Here is a 17,164-nt window from a genome sequence, read left to right on the forward strand (position 1 = left end):
ATATCACTCAGCAGTTGGTGTTATTCAGAGAAGCTCAATGTTTGGATGGAAGGAACAGGCCCTTAGGGGTTTAAGTATCTCTTACCCATCCCTGTTGTACCTGCCCCATTCTACCTCCTTTCTTATCTTGTAGAAAGAAGAAGAAAGGTACATTGGTAACCCCTGCTGCCACGGAGATTATGGTACACACTGAGATGGGAAGACCGGATTTTGAGGAGGAAGGAGAGGAGGACTTAAGAGCAGGTAGCATAGATTCAGAAATTAAGCATCTCAGATCTCTCAAAAACTGTAAGGGTATTCCATCACACACTTCTTCAGTAAGTCAGAAACAGTTTATCTTTTCTCCTGATAAGGCACCACAGCTAGTCAATTTTCTGGGCTAGCTGTAAGTTCTGCTCCACTTGTAAGTCAATTTGTACAGCTGTTGCCATGTAGGCTCAACAACTGGCCGCTTGAAAGCTGGAGACTTGTTAGCTACAGCTCAACATCCAGGTGCTTTGCAGTAAATGGTACCCAAAGGAAAGTGCTGCCAAGGACGCAGGCCTGGCCCTACAAACCTGCAAAAATATTGGCTGAGGGCAGAATTTCCAAGATGGGATGACTTAAAAATTATGCATAAGAATAGTTGTTTCATCAATCCACTTCTCCATTCACTTCTAAACAGCCTGTCACTCTGAAGAGCTCCCCTCCCCTGCTGCTTCCCACTCCCACACTAATGGGACAACTCCATGCAGTGTTAAGGGTGATGACATCTGTACGTGTAGTAATTAGTACACAAAAAGAGAGAGCAGCTGTACTGGCATAATCACCACTCGCAGCAGTAACCAGGACCCAGCTAATCAATCTGATGCATTCATACAGACTGGCTGCTGCAATTGCATCCATTAGACAGACCCCCTACTCTATCCATGGGGTGTGGGGGGTGGAAATCAAATTCTTTCAACATCAGCAGGTTCCTCTCTTCAAAGAAGGTCAGAAACCTGCCAGGAAGCATCATTCTCCATAGATTACAGCCAATTCCTTTTGATTTTTTTTTCTTTTTGCTTCTATCACTAAATCTTATAGAAAGTTACTGAAATATTTCAGCCAGACTAGCCAGCCTGAAAAGTTGCACCTCTTTGCCAGCGGGATTTTCCAGGTTTTTAGTTCTGAACTTCTAGGAATAACATTCAGTTATCACAGGAATACCATATTACCATGATTCTACAACTTCTAGGCCATCACTGCCAACCCTCAAACACTCTTAAAACAAGCAACACAAATGCATAAGAGTGACCAATTCACCAGTTACCCCTTTTAGGACCAGTCCACAAACTAGTTGCAGGCCATGTGTAACAGCCCTGTTGACCAGCAAGGGTCCAGGAACCAGTTTAGAACCACTGCTTTAAGTGTCCACCATTCTTTGAAGCATCCACCACACCCTACCAAAGCTTCCAGAGAGCTGATACCTAAAAGCGTGAAATTTTGATTTAGGACAGGCATCATATTGCATCACGCTTCCTCAACCCATAATCACTGTCAGCAGTCACAGCAAGCTTCCACACTATTCACCATAACCAATGTCAAATTTGCCCTTGGCATCACTATACTACTGATTCAAAATTCTACAACCCCACCATTAGACATGGCCACTCAATATTTTATTAAGTTGCCAGCTGCATTTCATTTGTTCCCAGATGCCATTTTGGAACAGGGTTTTGAATGTCACATTTCTCCAATTTTAAATGCTGTGAAGTTTGAAGTGTGGGAGCTTCAGGAGTTGCCCCACAGGACACTTCAGAGCATCCCTATGGAAGTTGTAGACCTGACAGGCAACATAACCATAGTAAACTATTCTCTTCTTGGCAACAACATAACATTGAAATATCATTTCAGTAGGCAAGAAAGATACTCCCCTTCCCTTTAGGGACCACACGGCCTGGCCTGGATTTCATGGAAAAATTGCTTAACCTTTGCTTACTTTTGTAGAAATCCTTTATCGGGTGATTTCCCCACATTTCATGGGAAATTCCACAAGTTTCCTGTAATTTAAGGAGTTCCATCTCTCAAGATGAAAATGTCAAGATGAGAAGTTTTCCTCTAGAAATACTAAAACTGTTTAGGTAGCTAAGCTTCTACAGAAAAGACAACTTTGTAACACTAAAGAAACAGCTGGTTACTTCCATTTTACACCCCTGTATTCATGAAGTGTGGGGAAAGATTTGGTTAAGTCATTTACATCTGTACTTCCCTATTTTCAAAGACTATACTAGAAGCAACTACTTACCTCTTTGGTGTGCCCGTTCCACTCTCCATTAACAGAAGTGGGCATATACATCCTCTACAAAGCTCCCTAAAGCTCATTTTATCACTTCACAGCTACTTCTGTGGCTAATCTAGGAGCAGCATTGGATTAGCAGGGAAAGAAGAAGGCTCTGAGAAAGAAGGGCTGTAAGGCAAGAGGAAAAGCAAAAAGAASAGGCCACCAAAGTGTTCAGCAAACATGCTGCATGGGGAGCGCAAAGGCCATCCAAGTCCACTGCTGCTGCTCCCCCTTCAACTCAGCAGTGCTGGCACATCAGCACTGTAGCACCTGTCACAGCCACTGCTTAGGTATTAAACTAAATATTTACTTATGGCAGAGAGTCATGAGAGGCTGCATGGCAATCAACAGCCTCAAGGAAACTTTCCTGATGATCTCTCCCTCCCCATCAAGCTGCTGTACTTGCATGGGAATGAGGGGGCCCAGGGCACAATTTGGGCACAGAGCTAGAGAGCTAATTTGTTCCTGCCCTGGAGGGGTAAGGAAACCTTGTGCTAGAAGCCTCTGCTTTGCAAAACCCTAATTATTGACCTGATGTTTCCCTCTTCCCCTCCCACTCTGCCCCAGGGAAGGTGCTGCTATTTAATTATATTGTTCAAATTCCATCTTCCCCCTCCATTTATGGGGTCTGCCAATATTAAAAAGCTGGACAGGGCACTCGCCAGGATACTGTCAGTCAAAGGAGCAGCAGGCTGCCCTAAGCCTGTGCTACTGCTGCCAGTTGGCAATGGTGCTGCACCACTACCCTGGTCCCAGCAGCACCATGCCTGGCCAAAGCAGAGGCACCGCATCATCAGCACAGCCATTTCTTTGATCAAGGCCTTCCTACCTATAAGAGGAGCAATGGAGAGCAGAAGGAAAGTGCCAAACTCTTGTTTAGCAGAGTAGGACCTTTTTTTCTCCTTCTCTCTGGCACCCAAGGAAGAAAAACATGTTTTGAAGYTGGAGAAGAGAAAGTTGGCACAAGTGGGCAGGGAAACTCAGCAGGAACTCTTGCTTTTTCTCTTTTTAAATTTGATAGAGACATTTCTGCTCTCAACTAGATGCCTCTCCTTTGCAAGATGCCAATAAATTTCAGGCCATTACCTTTGCTTAGCCCAAGCAGCAAATTGGGCTGAGAGATCAGCCTCAACAAAGAGCCTGCATGTCTGGGGGAGCATGGGGTGCAGCTGTTCTTTTGTTTACATTGGGAAATCCTGTCACCATGAAGCTCCATCCTGACAGGTAAAAGGAGAGGAAAGACTGGAGCAGACCAGGTGGGTTTATCAGGCACTAGCCTAAAATTTAATTACCAGTTTTGAACTGAACTGACACTCTCACCAGAGGCTGACCGACTGAAAACACACAAGAAAAGAAATACCTAACATGCTAAGCCCTACAAGAACAGGGCTGAAGAGTGTCAGAAATATATAAAGGGAACTGGGTGGTGAGGTGGGAGTAAGAAGAGATTGCTATGGACATACACTAAATTACAGAAGGTCATCTGAACCCAAAGATGGCAAGTGCATCGGCTATATCAATCTGAGTCTCAAGTTGCAGAACAAACATCATCCTGTAAGGGGCTAGCTCTTCCCTGGGAAGAAGGTGCTGACTAATGCCAGAATTGACCCAAGGACCCAAAGCTACAGCACCAAAGTACACAGACCTAAAGGGCAAGAAGATTTCACCTGCAGCACCCCAGGGAAGAACTAGAAGCTTTTCTTCCCACCTGGGGCTGTCTGTGCAAGCAGGAAGACCTGAGATGCTGGGACCCCAATCACCTCATTCTACTCCAACCATGGAGAAGAATCCTTCCACATCTGTATAACCGTCATACTCTGCATCCTAGACAGCAGTCTCTCTTACTGGCAATACCCAAAGCTTCACAGCCATTCTGACATGGGTTGCAGGGAAAAGAGCTTCAGAAAAGAGTGCTTACCAGCTTACACTTTAGATCTGCGCAGGCACAAAATAAGCATTGCCAGTACAGCTATACACATACAGCACACAAAGTGCTCTTAGTATGGATACAGGTTACAGAGTAACTGTAGAGGCAGCACAGCTTTGCTAATATATCAGCAGCTATACTAGGGCCTTTAGCCAGCAAAGACACCTCATACGATAACATGCTTTAACAAGCTATGCTACATAAACTATACAGTACAGATGCAGCCTCAAAAGCGCAGTCAATCCACAAGACTATGATGTTCACTAAAAGGACACCCCAAAGCAAAGCCCACATATGGCTTGGGACTATTTTAAGAACATTTAAACACAGGCAGAAAACTTTACAGAACTGCCCTTGTACTTTACAGAGCAACAGATGAAGCACAGTAACAACTGAAAGGCATAAGGAGAGCAAAAACAACAGCAGCACAACTTGAGCTGCACATACTTTGCATTTCCTCATCTGCCCATCATCTTCTGCTGCACAGTTCTGACCTTGAATAAGAACTTGAAGTTTTAGACGTTTCAACTCATCTCTTTTGATTGCAAGCATCTTACCAAGACTGAACAGTAACCAAATCAATTCAGTATCTTTTTTGCCCTATTCATCTCAATAGAGTGTTACAACTGAAAGACTTCACCCGGTTTAATTTTTAATGTCAACATATTAACTAGTTCACCTATCATACTAGGAGATAGGACAAGAAGTTCCTATAAATCATCTACTACTCTGTACTGAAAGTACTATATGTCCTTTGCTTAGCTCCTAGAAAGTCATCTGCATCACTGACTTCTATAGTGCTGTCAATTAGTTTAAACAAGTCTGTGGCTTTTTAAGGTCCAGAAGTATAATAAGAAACAGACATCCTTAGCTGACCTTCTTAATAAATAATACTATCCTTTTTGTGCTTAGATTATAATTCTTTACTCTGCTTTTTATTTATGAACTTCATGAAAGTTGCTGAAATTCAGGCTTCTGCATTGCACTGCCACAGAACCTAGAGCCCTCAGCAGCAGAGTTTAGGTCTAGCTTGTCTAAAGCAGAGGACCTTGAATGTGAAACAAAGCACATACTCTTAGGAATAAGTTATCAATGGCTCAGTATATTCATTCATAAGACAGTGTAAATCAATTGGTATTTTGAAACAAGGACATTAGCAGATCTTCCTCTGTTTGGAAGGAGTCTCCTTTCTGTATCTATTTGCAGATAAAGAAAAGGGGAAGGGGTGCAGCACAAAAAAGTATGCATTTCACATTATCAGCCAGAAAAAAAATTCTTCACTTTTCTGCTCACAAAGTCTTTTCTTGTTAAACAGGTCGGTCTATACTGTTCTCATGTCCTCCCCCACAGCTAATTCCTGCCAACATAATACATGTCTTCCCATTAGATCTTCTCTATTAAAATGGATGAAGCAAAAATAATGCATGTATCTTTGGATTTGTCAGTCTTATCCTCAAATGGATCTTATCATCCAATGCGCTGCACAAATAAAATTTCTTTCAACTCCATTTATCTTTCCCAGATGCAATAGGATCTTATATAAAATTCATTCTTCAGAAATAAACCTCTTTCTGCCCTTCCCCCCCCACCATTGGCTGTCAGTGATGAAAATCCTAGCTTTGCTTTCTGGGCCACAATGAATTAACTGAGAATTAACCCTTAATTTTCAGCAGCAATTGAAACCTCAACTGAGGATACTTGACCCATTTCCTAAAACCAATAAGCACCAGACATGCCTGTGGATGGAATGAGAAATTCTACACAAAGATGAAACCTTGTTGGTTCTTCCTGGCCATGCTTGATCATGTAGCTTATTGCTGATCTTTCAAACCAGCATAGGTCTCATTACAGCACACCAAACTCTTCCTTTCTTTAGAGTAGCTCCTGGCATTATAATCTGGTACTCTATCTCACAAGCCTGCCATGCAACTATTACACAGGAAACAGCTTCAAATTAACCACTGGGAAGCTTCAAAAAATTGACAAGAACTAGGTCTTACAAGATGATCATTTCAGGTAACAAAGCTCTCGCTCAGGAAAATAACACTCTTGGAGTAAAGCGGCCCATTAATTTGCTAACAGTCTCCCAAGGGCTGCCAAGACAGGATAATGTCTCCAGAAGCCCTTTAAAGGACTGGTGGAGGCCTGGATCTGAAACCTAGGGCTGAGTAAGCAAGAAATTGCTAAACAAAATAATTGTCTTATCAATTGCCTGTGTGTGTGGCTGAAACAAATGAAAGGACAGAAGCAGGAATGCCAAAGGGGGCGTTAGCATGGCAGAAGATAGATAAGTATACTCTCAGTGCAGATGCGAAAGCAAACTAACTGTGCAAACAGAACTGTGCCTCCAGCTACTGCTATCTCTCATAAAAATCACTGACAGCCGTCAATGCTGAAACAATCTAATAAAAATATGGTCACTTCTATGGCAAAAAGAATGACAAGACTCTGTTTTTGCCCTTAACTCAGACTGCAAACCAAAAGCAGTACCTCTGAATTCCTCACTAAATGAATGACATGCTGAGACTGTAATAGCAGAATCTAGAATATGTTAAAGATCTAATGATTAGAGCAAAAGATTCGCATACAGCTGCCATTCCATCCTGCTCTCCGTCTGCTTAGCCTCAATAGAACAGTATACAAGATCAAGTGTCAACAATATGTTGATGACAGAGCTATATGCACCCTCATTTGGATGCAAAGAGGCTGTCATCCAGCTGCCTACACATCTGGAAGGAACAAATACTAGAAGAAACAGTTGATTTAAAATTATTCAAGAAAGATGGCAGGAAGAAGTACCTGAGAAAATCATGATGAAACTGCATACCTCTTCTCAGCCCATGGGCAGATCTGGAAGTAATTCATCTAGACTCCCCTCCTCCAACCTGAATTTGGCAAGATGACTGTACCTAAATCATCACAAATGTAGAACCACCATTGCCATAATTATTTCAATATAGTTAAAACAATGTTTCTACAGTATGGTAGCTACTGTGGGGACATTCTCTGTTTATCCATGAAGATACAGCATGTGCAGAGAAGCTGCACCATCTCCATACATGATTACGTTATGATTTAGCCCATAAGTTCTCAAACATTATAGAGCTGCCTAGAGTTCATGGCCAAACTAATCTAACATATGAGCAGATCATGTGCAGATCTATGTACACCTCAGTGTCATTTGCAGCAACGAATTGCATTTTTTGATGAGGCATCTTGGATGCTGCATACAGCTCTTACACAGCAGCCTATACAAGGACTGCTTCCCAAAATGGGTTTTGGATGTTCTCTGTTTTTCTACAACTTCTAAATAGGCTGCAAAAGCCTGTGTTCTTTCTCCAAGTTTCCCACCTCTGAAATTCAGCTGTTTCAACACAAATCCCAGTACAACTGCTCTCTGTACCAAGCTACAGACTAACTAAAAGCAATTCCCTCACCACACTATTCAGCTACAGATAGATTTCAGAGATGTTATCTGTTTGCCAGAATAAAATCTATCTCAGGCTTACACATGCCACACACTTGTTAAAAGTCAACACTATTAGTAGGCTTTTTAAGCCTCAGTTTGAAAACAAACTTGTTCTTTGGCAAAGGCAGGTTTCTATCTCAAATGCTAAGCAGATCAGTCCTAAGGGAGGGAATGGAAAGAGCCTGAACCTCTGTCTCATGAATCTACCATACGTGATGACAATTCACTACTTTTACTCCATTTCTGAGCCCAGTTTCATAACTGCCACATCACATCAATCCTGACTTGTAGAACTCTACCCAATCTTTCCTAAATATTAAAATCCTTTCCACTGTAGCAAGTTGTATAGATAGTGCACAGCTCTATAACCAAGATGCTCCTTAGCACAATCCAAAAGTGCTGTAGCCCTCAGAGAGGGCATTTCTCCCCAGCTCTGAAAGTTACACCAGCTGCTAGTTGATTTCTAGGTGCAATTAAATGCATTAGGGTTTCATGTAATAAAGCTAATTAAATTGTATCTTCAAAACCTCACTTTCAACAGCAAGAGGGAGGAAATTGTCTGAGGAATAGGATCTTGCATTTCCCTGACCACTAGTCAGGGATGGTGGAGGAATGGCCTTTCCATTTTAATTGGAAGCAGAAATAATGGCTGTATTTCACCCCTCAGCAGGTTGCCAAGCTTTTGCAGTGACTTACTGGCCATATTGCCAAGCCTTACTCTCCCAGTCCATCATCGATTGCAAAACAAAAGTTGTCTGAGGAGGAATGACCGACCATGGGACAGCTTTTAAGAATTTCCATGGATTCTGATGTAGCATTTCACTTCAATTTATCTCTTGGGAGTTTTGCAAGTAGTGTAAAATTAAAATATCCACAAGGCATTGGTTCAGAGCATAGCTATGACTTATTTTTAATTAAAAAGCTGAGCAACAATTGCTTTGTGTCACAAACTGTTTTGGCAGGGAGGCAACAAAGATGCTTCCTATTTCTCTCTAATGTATATTTTAAATTATAGATTGAAGAATTCAGCTCCACTAGTGCCTTCTTCCTAAACCTTTTTCTACTGCACGCTGGCCAAGCTGCAAACAAATTTTTACTCAACTGAATATGAATACAGCAGCCACTGTCAAGAGCGAGTGTGCTAGGAATATTATGAAGTCTATTTTAAACTCTATTTATTTTACATGTCCTGAAAAGCACTACAAACTTATGGAACTGTCTTACTGCAAAACTCAAGATAGAAGAAACAAAAGCTGATTTACTAATTTTTACAACTAGATGAAGGGATAATGTTTACAAAATTAACAGTTCTGTTTTCCAAGCCTGGTCCTATAGACAGCACAAAGATGAGCAACAACATGCCAGAATTCTGAAACAATACTCAACATCATCCCAGAGGAAGGCTCTTTAACCAAATTAATTCAAATTTATCTAATTGTGACCCTGTCACATAGGCAGAAAACTGGAAGTCCAAAGCAGTCAGAAAATAGATGTATTTAACCATCTTCAATTGTGATGTGGAAAAGGGAAAAAAAACAGCATTAGTTAGCAAATCCTGCTAGACTGGACAGATTTGAAAACATGAGGGAAAGGTTTTTGGAGGCTAAAAACACATATGCAAGAAAGATGAAAAAAGCAACCTTTAGAATACGTTCAATCCATCTGGAGAAAAATCCAGAAGTACAACAGATGAGAAAGACAGGGGTGCAGTGATGTGAGCAAGTCTGAAAAGAAAGAGTGGGGAAAAATTGGATAAAATTTTCAACGCACCAGAACAGCAAAAACAGACATCAGTTTTTGACTGTATAAGCAAAGCCCTGTTGTCCAAAAAAAGCAAGAAAAATGTCCTTTGTGGTGTTCCGGTAAAACATTCCATACATTTAAATGTATCCCAGAATGAGGTAAAAAAAAATGGATATTTATGAGAGAATTCAGAAAAGAAAGAAAACTAAAAGCTGGAAGATTGAATTACAAGAAAAGATTAAGGGAACATTCAGCATTATTTCACTAAGCGGTGACTAAGAGCAAGGGTACAAGCATTTGAAGAGTATAAAACATCATGGCAAAAGAAGATATGTTTGAAATGGAGATGAAGAAATATAGATGAAAGAAATCGGAATGGAAGATTTAGGCAGAAGCTTAGGGCTAGAAGCCTCAGCAACTGGAGTTTAGAGCCAAATGTAAAGAATGGATGAGAAAAAAGAATCCTACCACAGCCCTTTACAGGAAGGGATACAATGTGAGATAACAGCATTTCCTCCATCTTCATTTATGATGATGTGGTAAAAAGACTGTGGGAAGAGACATTCCCGTAACTGGCAGAGAAACCTACAAATTTCAGTGGGATCTTAAAATAAATGAAAAAAGAAGCAGTATCAGGGAAAACTAGACTGTTAAAAGGATCTGACAGGATACTGAACCCATGTAACTAGTGATCTCTTCATATCTACGCAGCTTTCAGCAACTGTATCTACTGACCAAGTAGTGCTGTTTTAATAAATCCTCTTTAATCTATCAGTCTTCTACCTTAAGAGACCCATGCCAGGAAAACAATAGCCCAGAACCAGGGCTCAAAAAGTGATGACTCGGTTCCCTAAAAAATATCCTCATCATTGATCTTACTTTGCCTCAGTGTGGAGCAGGTGACAGAAATAAAGGTGTTTTACATCAGCTGATAGAGAAGATATATTCTGAAGCTGAATCAAGCAATCTGTCCCAGAGATGAGTCTCTCCCCAACGTGAGGTCAACGGACAGATGGCTCAGAGCAATCCTTGTACACTGGGAAAGCTCCATTAGTTGCTGGGGAAACCCAGCAACTAACAACTAGGCTAGAGCCAAAGCAAGACAAAATCACTTGCAAAAACACACAGAAAGAAAATACACATACACTCACCCTCATAGAGGTTTCTCCACCATGGGGCTGTTGCAGCCTGAAGACTTGAGCAACCATGTGTTCTGTGGAGGGGTGCAACAGGATACGTCGGGAAGCCAGTCCCACCATTACATATCTGCCCATTGGAGACAGGCTCACAGAAATAGCATTAGGGCCTATAAACAGAATAGTGGTTATTTCTCTTGAAGGCTGTTATCCCTCCCCACCCCTCCTCCTCAGAGCTTCTTCATGCCCTCCCAACATTCCTGTAATGCAGGACATACTAAGTTCATTTTCACAGGGGACAGAAAGGAATAAGCAGACCTGCACAAGTACAAATTTTGCAGTAATTTTGCTTGCAGTGAGTGGCCTCCCATAAAGATACTGCCTTATGAAGTCAAAGACTCTCCCCTAACAGCTCCCTCCCTACCAGCACCTTATATGTCTAGATAGTATCGCAAGCTTCTCTCTAGCAGTACTATATTTGTGGCTGTTGGAAGGCCAATAAAATATCTCCTCTTACTACAGTAGACAGTCACTAATGTTCGGACTACTACATTTCACATTGAAGGCTGAGCTCTGAGATAACTTCTTGCACTCTCACCCACCCTGATTTCTTGCTGAAAGCTTACCAAATCGCTTTGTGTAAAGTATCTCGCCCAAGTTGTGGGGTGCCAGAGAATACACAGCTAGTATTCCTTCATCAGGGAAGCCTCTCTGACTGCTGGGAATGAAGGCTGCCAGTAGCTGCCCATCTGCAGAGATATCGCAGCTAGCATCATTATAAATCTTGCAGTTTTGAACAAGCACATTCACAGAGGCTGCAAAGAATAAAGGAAAGAACAGTGATTAAAGCACTGAAGTTCAACCCAGAATAAAGCAAGATTAAAACCTAATGCTGGAGGAAGAACAGTCCATGCAAAAAATGTTTGAAACATTTAGCTTCCTCCAAAAGTTTATAAAATGTTAATACCCTGATAAATAAAAAACTTACTCCAAAACAGAGATAAGACACTGCAATGAGCCTAAGGAACAAAATCTACTTACCTCCTGAAGCCTTCATCAGACAAGAATTAGTGTTGGTTGCATTTTTATCAAACCCCTCCTTTCTTTAGCATAACACCATCCTTTGCAAAGGACGGCACAGTTTAAACAAGTCCCAAATCATGATTCTCTGACAAACTCCAGCAGTGGTATCATTAGAAACAGGACACCTTGATTCATTTCCCCTTCTTATGTGGAGCCCACAGTCCTACCTTCCCTTATCTCCAATAAACAGGAGGCAAGAGAAACATTCCTCCCTGTAGGTACAAACATTCACTTCTGACAGCTGATTTTTATACCAGCCTTGCATAAAGCTAGTGAGAAAGGGCAGAGACTTCTCTAGCCAGCTCACCACTTAATTACTCCAGTCTGAGAAACAAAATGGGCATGTATTTGACTCACTCACGCAACCAGTGAAGTAACTGTTTAGCAGAAAGGGCAGTGAGCACAATTCAGAAGACATGAGTTTTAGTTCCATCTCTGCCAGTGAGTGTCGGGGTGACCTTGTACAAATCTTTTCCCCTCTGTGCCTTGTGTACTCAGCCTATACGGTCTCTGGGCTATTGACTCTTACTATGTACTTGTGCCATTGTAGCACAATGAGGCTACAAGGCCTACTGGCAAACTCATAATCATGAGCAGTTTAAAGGTGGTTTGATAAGATATGGATGGAGTTACGTTTGCTCCCTCAGCCTGACCTAAAGCACTCCAATTTTTGATTAATACTGCTGCAACTATTCCAGAAGGTCTGGAGCTGAAATTGCATAGATTGTATTTGGGAGGCAGGGGGAACTTCACATTCTAGTATTTTCAAGCTCAAGGGAATATAGAAATTAAAAAGAAGAAGAAGAAGAAAAGAAGAAGAAGAAAAGAAGAAGAAGAAAAGAAGAAGAAGAAAAGAAGAAGAAGAAAAGAAGAAGAAGAAAAGAAGAAGAAGAAGAAGAAAAGAAGAAGAAGAAAAGAAGAAGAAGAAAAGAAGAAGAAGAAAAGAAGAAGAAGAAGAAAAGAAGAAGAAGAAGAAAAGAAGAAGAAGAAGAAAAGAAGAAGAAGAAGAAAAGAAGAAGAAGAAGAAGAAGAAATAAAGTCCACACTTGCAATATGGTGACTTTGCATGCTAGAAGACTGTACACCCTGTCCCACACACTTGAAGCTATGGCATAATGCAGAGAACTATGTCAATGTCTGTAGTCCAGGAACTCTCTTCTAAACCTTCACACCCTGCCCAGCATACAAGTGGCTTTGATTTGTTCAGCTAAAATGGCCCAAGTTTACAAAAGTACTTCTTGAGCTATACTACTTTTAAGTTTAACAAAAGAGCAGTGCTAAGAAAGCTTTCATACATACTTTTGAAAGTTTGAACTTCCAAATCAAATCAAGGCTGTAACTCAATGCTTTAACAAATTGGCACTGCTGCCAGAAGAAACAACCCCTGTCCCTCGTGCCCAACACTTCTGTGAAAAGCTACATCAGGTAACTGATGTATTCTATTGTTTCATTTAAGAAAGCCCAATAAAAAAAGCATAAAAAATGCACTATTTAATTACATTCTGTACCAAACCACCTACACCTGTAGTCTAAAATTATTCAGCCATTTTTTCAGTCTCAGAGCTGCCAAAAATAGTAATTTTCAGCCTAGTATAAACAAAAAGGTGTTGAACAGAAAAAGGTAAATAATGGTAGTCACTGCCAGTGCTATAATAACAAAACCCAAAATACACATGGTACTTCAAAGAACAGACAGTCCAAAAGATGACAAGATTCCTGAGTATTTAGCCCAAAGCTGGATGAACAGAAAGACCACAGAACAAAGATTAAAGACTGTACCACATAAATTTTAAAAAGGAACAACTAAAATTTACCACTACTTTTTATCTAGGCTTTACTAAACTACTCATTATGCCATTACAAGAGAAGATGGGCATTAACACAAGAACTGCAGTATAAGCAGGGAACTAACTAAAGGATACATGACAACAGGTTGCACTATTGCTATCCCCATCAAAATGGGAGGATCCTGCAGAGTTCTTCCATGACTTGTTTCAAAAGCAGTCCTATTCATCATCTTTATCAATGGGCTAGGCACAAAGGGTGGAGTTGGCTGATGAATTCTGTTGGTAAAGTTGGGTGATTTCATTAACAGAGCATGATCAGAACACAGATGGAGAATTGAACTACACAGAAGCATAAAAAGTGAAGTGAAAAAATTCTGGTGTGTTAACATTTAAATATTTCTGCTTTATCTAGGAGCTTGTCAGTTGGAAACAGAGTATCAACTTCGGTGATCAAAGCATTGACTGAGCCACCCACGTGGCATAACAGTGAAAGAGATGGCAATCCTAAACTGCATCAGGCAGCACACTTTCCATAGAAACATCTGTGCTAATATAAAAGCTTGTGTTGAAACCACATGCAGAATACTGGGTACAGTTTTAGTCATCCACCTTCGAGGAAGATAAAGCCCTAAAAGGGTAACAARTCCATCAAAGAGCTCTGAAGATGACAAGGGAAATGCAAAACCTATTTTTGAGGGAATGAGAGCATGGTTAAAAAAGACCAAGAGGAAAGAGGATTGTATTTACAAAAAATATCAGAAATGTAAATGCCAAAGAACATCATCATACTTCTCTTAACAAATAATGTTGGCAGGTGAGTAAATGGGTAAAAAACATCCATTAAGCTTAGAAATTAGATGATTTATATCAGAAGAGTAAGATTCTAGAAGAGCCTTTCAATTGTAGTGTAAGGGGCAAAGAATTTCACAGAATCGCTGAGGTTGGAAGGGACCTCTGGAGATCATCTAGTCCAACCCCCCTGCTCAAGCAGGGTCACCTAGAGCATATTGCACAGGATTGCGTCCAGGCGCGTTTTGAATATCTCCAGAGAAGGAGACTCCACAACTTCTCTGGGCAACCTGTTCCAGTGCTCTGTCACTCTCACAGTGAAAAAGTTTTTCCTCATGTTCAGATGGAAGTGTCTGTGTTTCAGTTTGTGCCCGTTGCCTCGCGTCCTGTCGCTGGGCACCACTGAAAAGAGTCTGGCTCCATCCTCTTGACACCCTCCCTTCAGATACTTGTACACGTTAATAAGATCCCCTCTCAGCCTTCTCTTCTCTAGGCTAAACAGGCCCAGCTCTCTCAGCCTTTCCTCACAAGAGAGATGTTCCAGTCCCCTAATCATCTTTGTAGCCCTTCGCTGGACTTGCTCCAGTAGTGCCACATCCCTCTTGTACTGGGGAGCCCAGAACTGGACGCAGTACTCCAGATGTGGCCTCACCAGGGCTGAGGAGAGGGGGAGAATCACCTCCCTYGACCTGCTGGCMACACTCTTCCTSATGCACCCCAGGATACCATTGGCCTTCTTGGCCACAAGGGCACATTGCTGCCTCATGCTTAACTTGGTGTCCACCAGCACTCCCATGTCCTTCTCGGCAGAGCTGCTTTCCAGCAGGTCAACCCCCAACCTGTACTGGTGCATGGGGTTATTCCTCCCCAGGTGCGGGACCCTGMACTAATTTGACTAATTTTAAGACTGAGTAAGAGGAATTATAGGATGTGGTTGCCTGAGACAGCAGGGAACTAGACTTAGAGGTTCAGGGATCCTGTCTCACCTATTCCTTTGGAGTTGTACTCTAATCTGCAGTGATCTAGAAAACAGCACAAGAAAGGAAAGGGGAACTTGCCAGAGAGCTGAATATTGTGACCCTCCCAGCCAAACCTGTGTTAACTACTCAGAGGAGAGCCAAGCAAGAAGGCCAGCAGCAAAGCAACATACACATTACACAGGGAGAGCATCTGCTAGAGGCACGGCTATGAAGCACAAAACCCCACACTCCAAAAACTTCCAGTTATTTGAAGACACATTATAGCCCAGTCACTTTCTTTGAGGACTAAGAACTACTCATTCTCCTTTCTATTCTGCTAAATATATTAATTTTAGTCCTGCATCTCTGTGATCAGGATACAGCTCACAATGTTAAAACTACAGTCATTTTGTGCTCAGTAGTGAAAGTAGAAAATTTGTTCTTGCTCTGTCAGACCAAAGGCATGGGTTTCATCTAGCCCAGGAGCCCTTCTGCACTGAACAATTCCTGATGCTTTACAAGGAGGCAAGAAACTTTAGAGCGGGCAGACAATGACTACCCTGGGCACAGGGTATGTTTCTTCCTTGTTTCTACAACTATTGAAAAATGATCTAGAGAGTTCAAGCCTCTTCTCAGCTTTTAAAGTTTTTTTTTTCTTTTAATCTAATGCAACTTTGGACATTCATGAGTTAAAAAGATATATATTTTCTTATTCCTGTAAGGTAAGAAATGCTTGTATTTCTTCTATATCATCTACAGATTCAGGGACCTTGTCATGTCTTGTATATACCTTCTTCCTAAATGAAGCAGTTCCACTGTTAACTTTTTCCTCCCCAGGTCTCTAACCCTCTCCCCTCATCTAGCTTTTACTATATGCTTTTTTAAAGCAATGTTGATATGGGGTCACCATTCACCAAGAGTCTATTTAGCCTATAAGGGCACATGCTTATTTGTTTTCTATCTACATGKTTTTTTTCCTTTTTTTTTTCCTCCCTCCTTCAGCACAGCACACAGAACAGAGGTTTTCGGTGAGCTGTCTGCAGTGATGTCCAACATGACTACGTGTCTTACTCTTTTTAAAGTTTGCTGCATATGGTGAATGTCTCTTAGTAAGACAGACTGTGAGCTCCCCTGCCAGGAGTGAACTATCTTTCCCCCTTGATGTGCGCCTGGAACATAAAACATCACAGCTGTGAGTTGCGCTGAACAAGAAGAATGCCCTTTATTTCAGTCTTTCAAGACCCAATTCACACTGACGTTGTTAAGGTCCTTCGCTCTTTCCTCATTTACAAAAGATGAGGGGGCACAGGTAGGACTGACACCTAGAGCCAAGGGAACCTAGTGTGCCAGCGGAAGAAGTCCAAACTCGAGAGGTGGAGATCTCAGCATGGTTTCATTTTAAGGAATGGCATCTAAGAGATTCCCAGGTCATGGGGAGGATGAAGATCTTCATACATTTGACAAAGCCACAGGCTATTTGATTTCTTTGAGCCCAAGGCCAGTTCTATGAAAATGAAGCCAATACAGAAGATTTTAGGGTAAAAATCTGCTATTTTTGGAAAACCATTTGCAACAAGGCTACCCTTTCATCTTGTTTTCTTCCGCGTTGTTAATGCGGCCACTGAGCTGACAGAACAGATCAAAAGAAACATAAGAGAACAAATTAATCAAGGTGTTGTGCCAACTTGGAATGCTTACACCTACAGCATAATTATGCTTGAAGCTGGAGAAGGTCTGAAACACCAGCAGGAACAGCAGTCTATTTGCCAAAGGTAACCCAGGAAAGAATCACTGGTACAGGGGTCCATCCATTCCCAGCCACCCTTAAGGATGCACTTTTTTAACAGCAGCTCCTATTTATATATCGTTTATATGGATTTTTTTTCCTTCTTTTAAGTTCAGTGAGTACCAATCATATCTCCTTCTTTAAGGCCCAGCCAGTGTTATAATGGAGGACAAATTCCTGACT

At 41.5% G+C, this 17,164-nt stretch overlaps 1 protein-coding gene across 11 annotated transcripts in view; it reads right to left on the reverse strand.

Annotated features, from left to right (window-relative positions):
• The window catches only part of AMBRA1 (autophagy and beclin 1 regulator 1), a 144,504-nt gene that overhangs the window by 31,600 nt on the left and 95,740 nt on the right, over positions 1 to 17,164 (reverse strand). For 9 of the 11 annotated variants that reach the window (XR_003257642.1, XR_003257643.1, XM_026090606.1 and 6 more), the window contains 3 exons: positions 11,204 to 11,392; positions 10,593 to 10,747; positions 9,339 to 9,422 (listed from right to left, as the gene is read on the reverse strand). Coding sequence is in view for 9 of the 11 variants with exons in the window: in XM_026090606.1 (XP_025946391.1) it covers positions 9,339 to 9,422; positions 10,593 to 10,747; positions 11,204 to 11,392 (428 nt within the window). In the remaining 2 variants the exon portion in view is untranslated. The remainder of the gene's footprint in view (positions 1 to 9,338; positions 9,423 to 10,592; positions 10,748 to 11,203; positions 11,393 to 17,164) is intronic. The other 2 variants (XM_026090611.1, XM_026090612.1) reach the window with 1 other exon arrangement.

Source organism: Apteryx rowi, unplaced genomic scaffold, assembly GCF_003343035.1.
Source record: "Apteryx rowi isolate R43461 unplaced genomic scaffold, aptRow1 scaffold_862, whole genome shotgun sequence".
In the NCBI taxonomy this organism is placed as follows: Eukaryota; Metazoa; Chordata; class Aves; order Apterygiformes; family Apterygidae; genus Apteryx; species Apteryx rowi.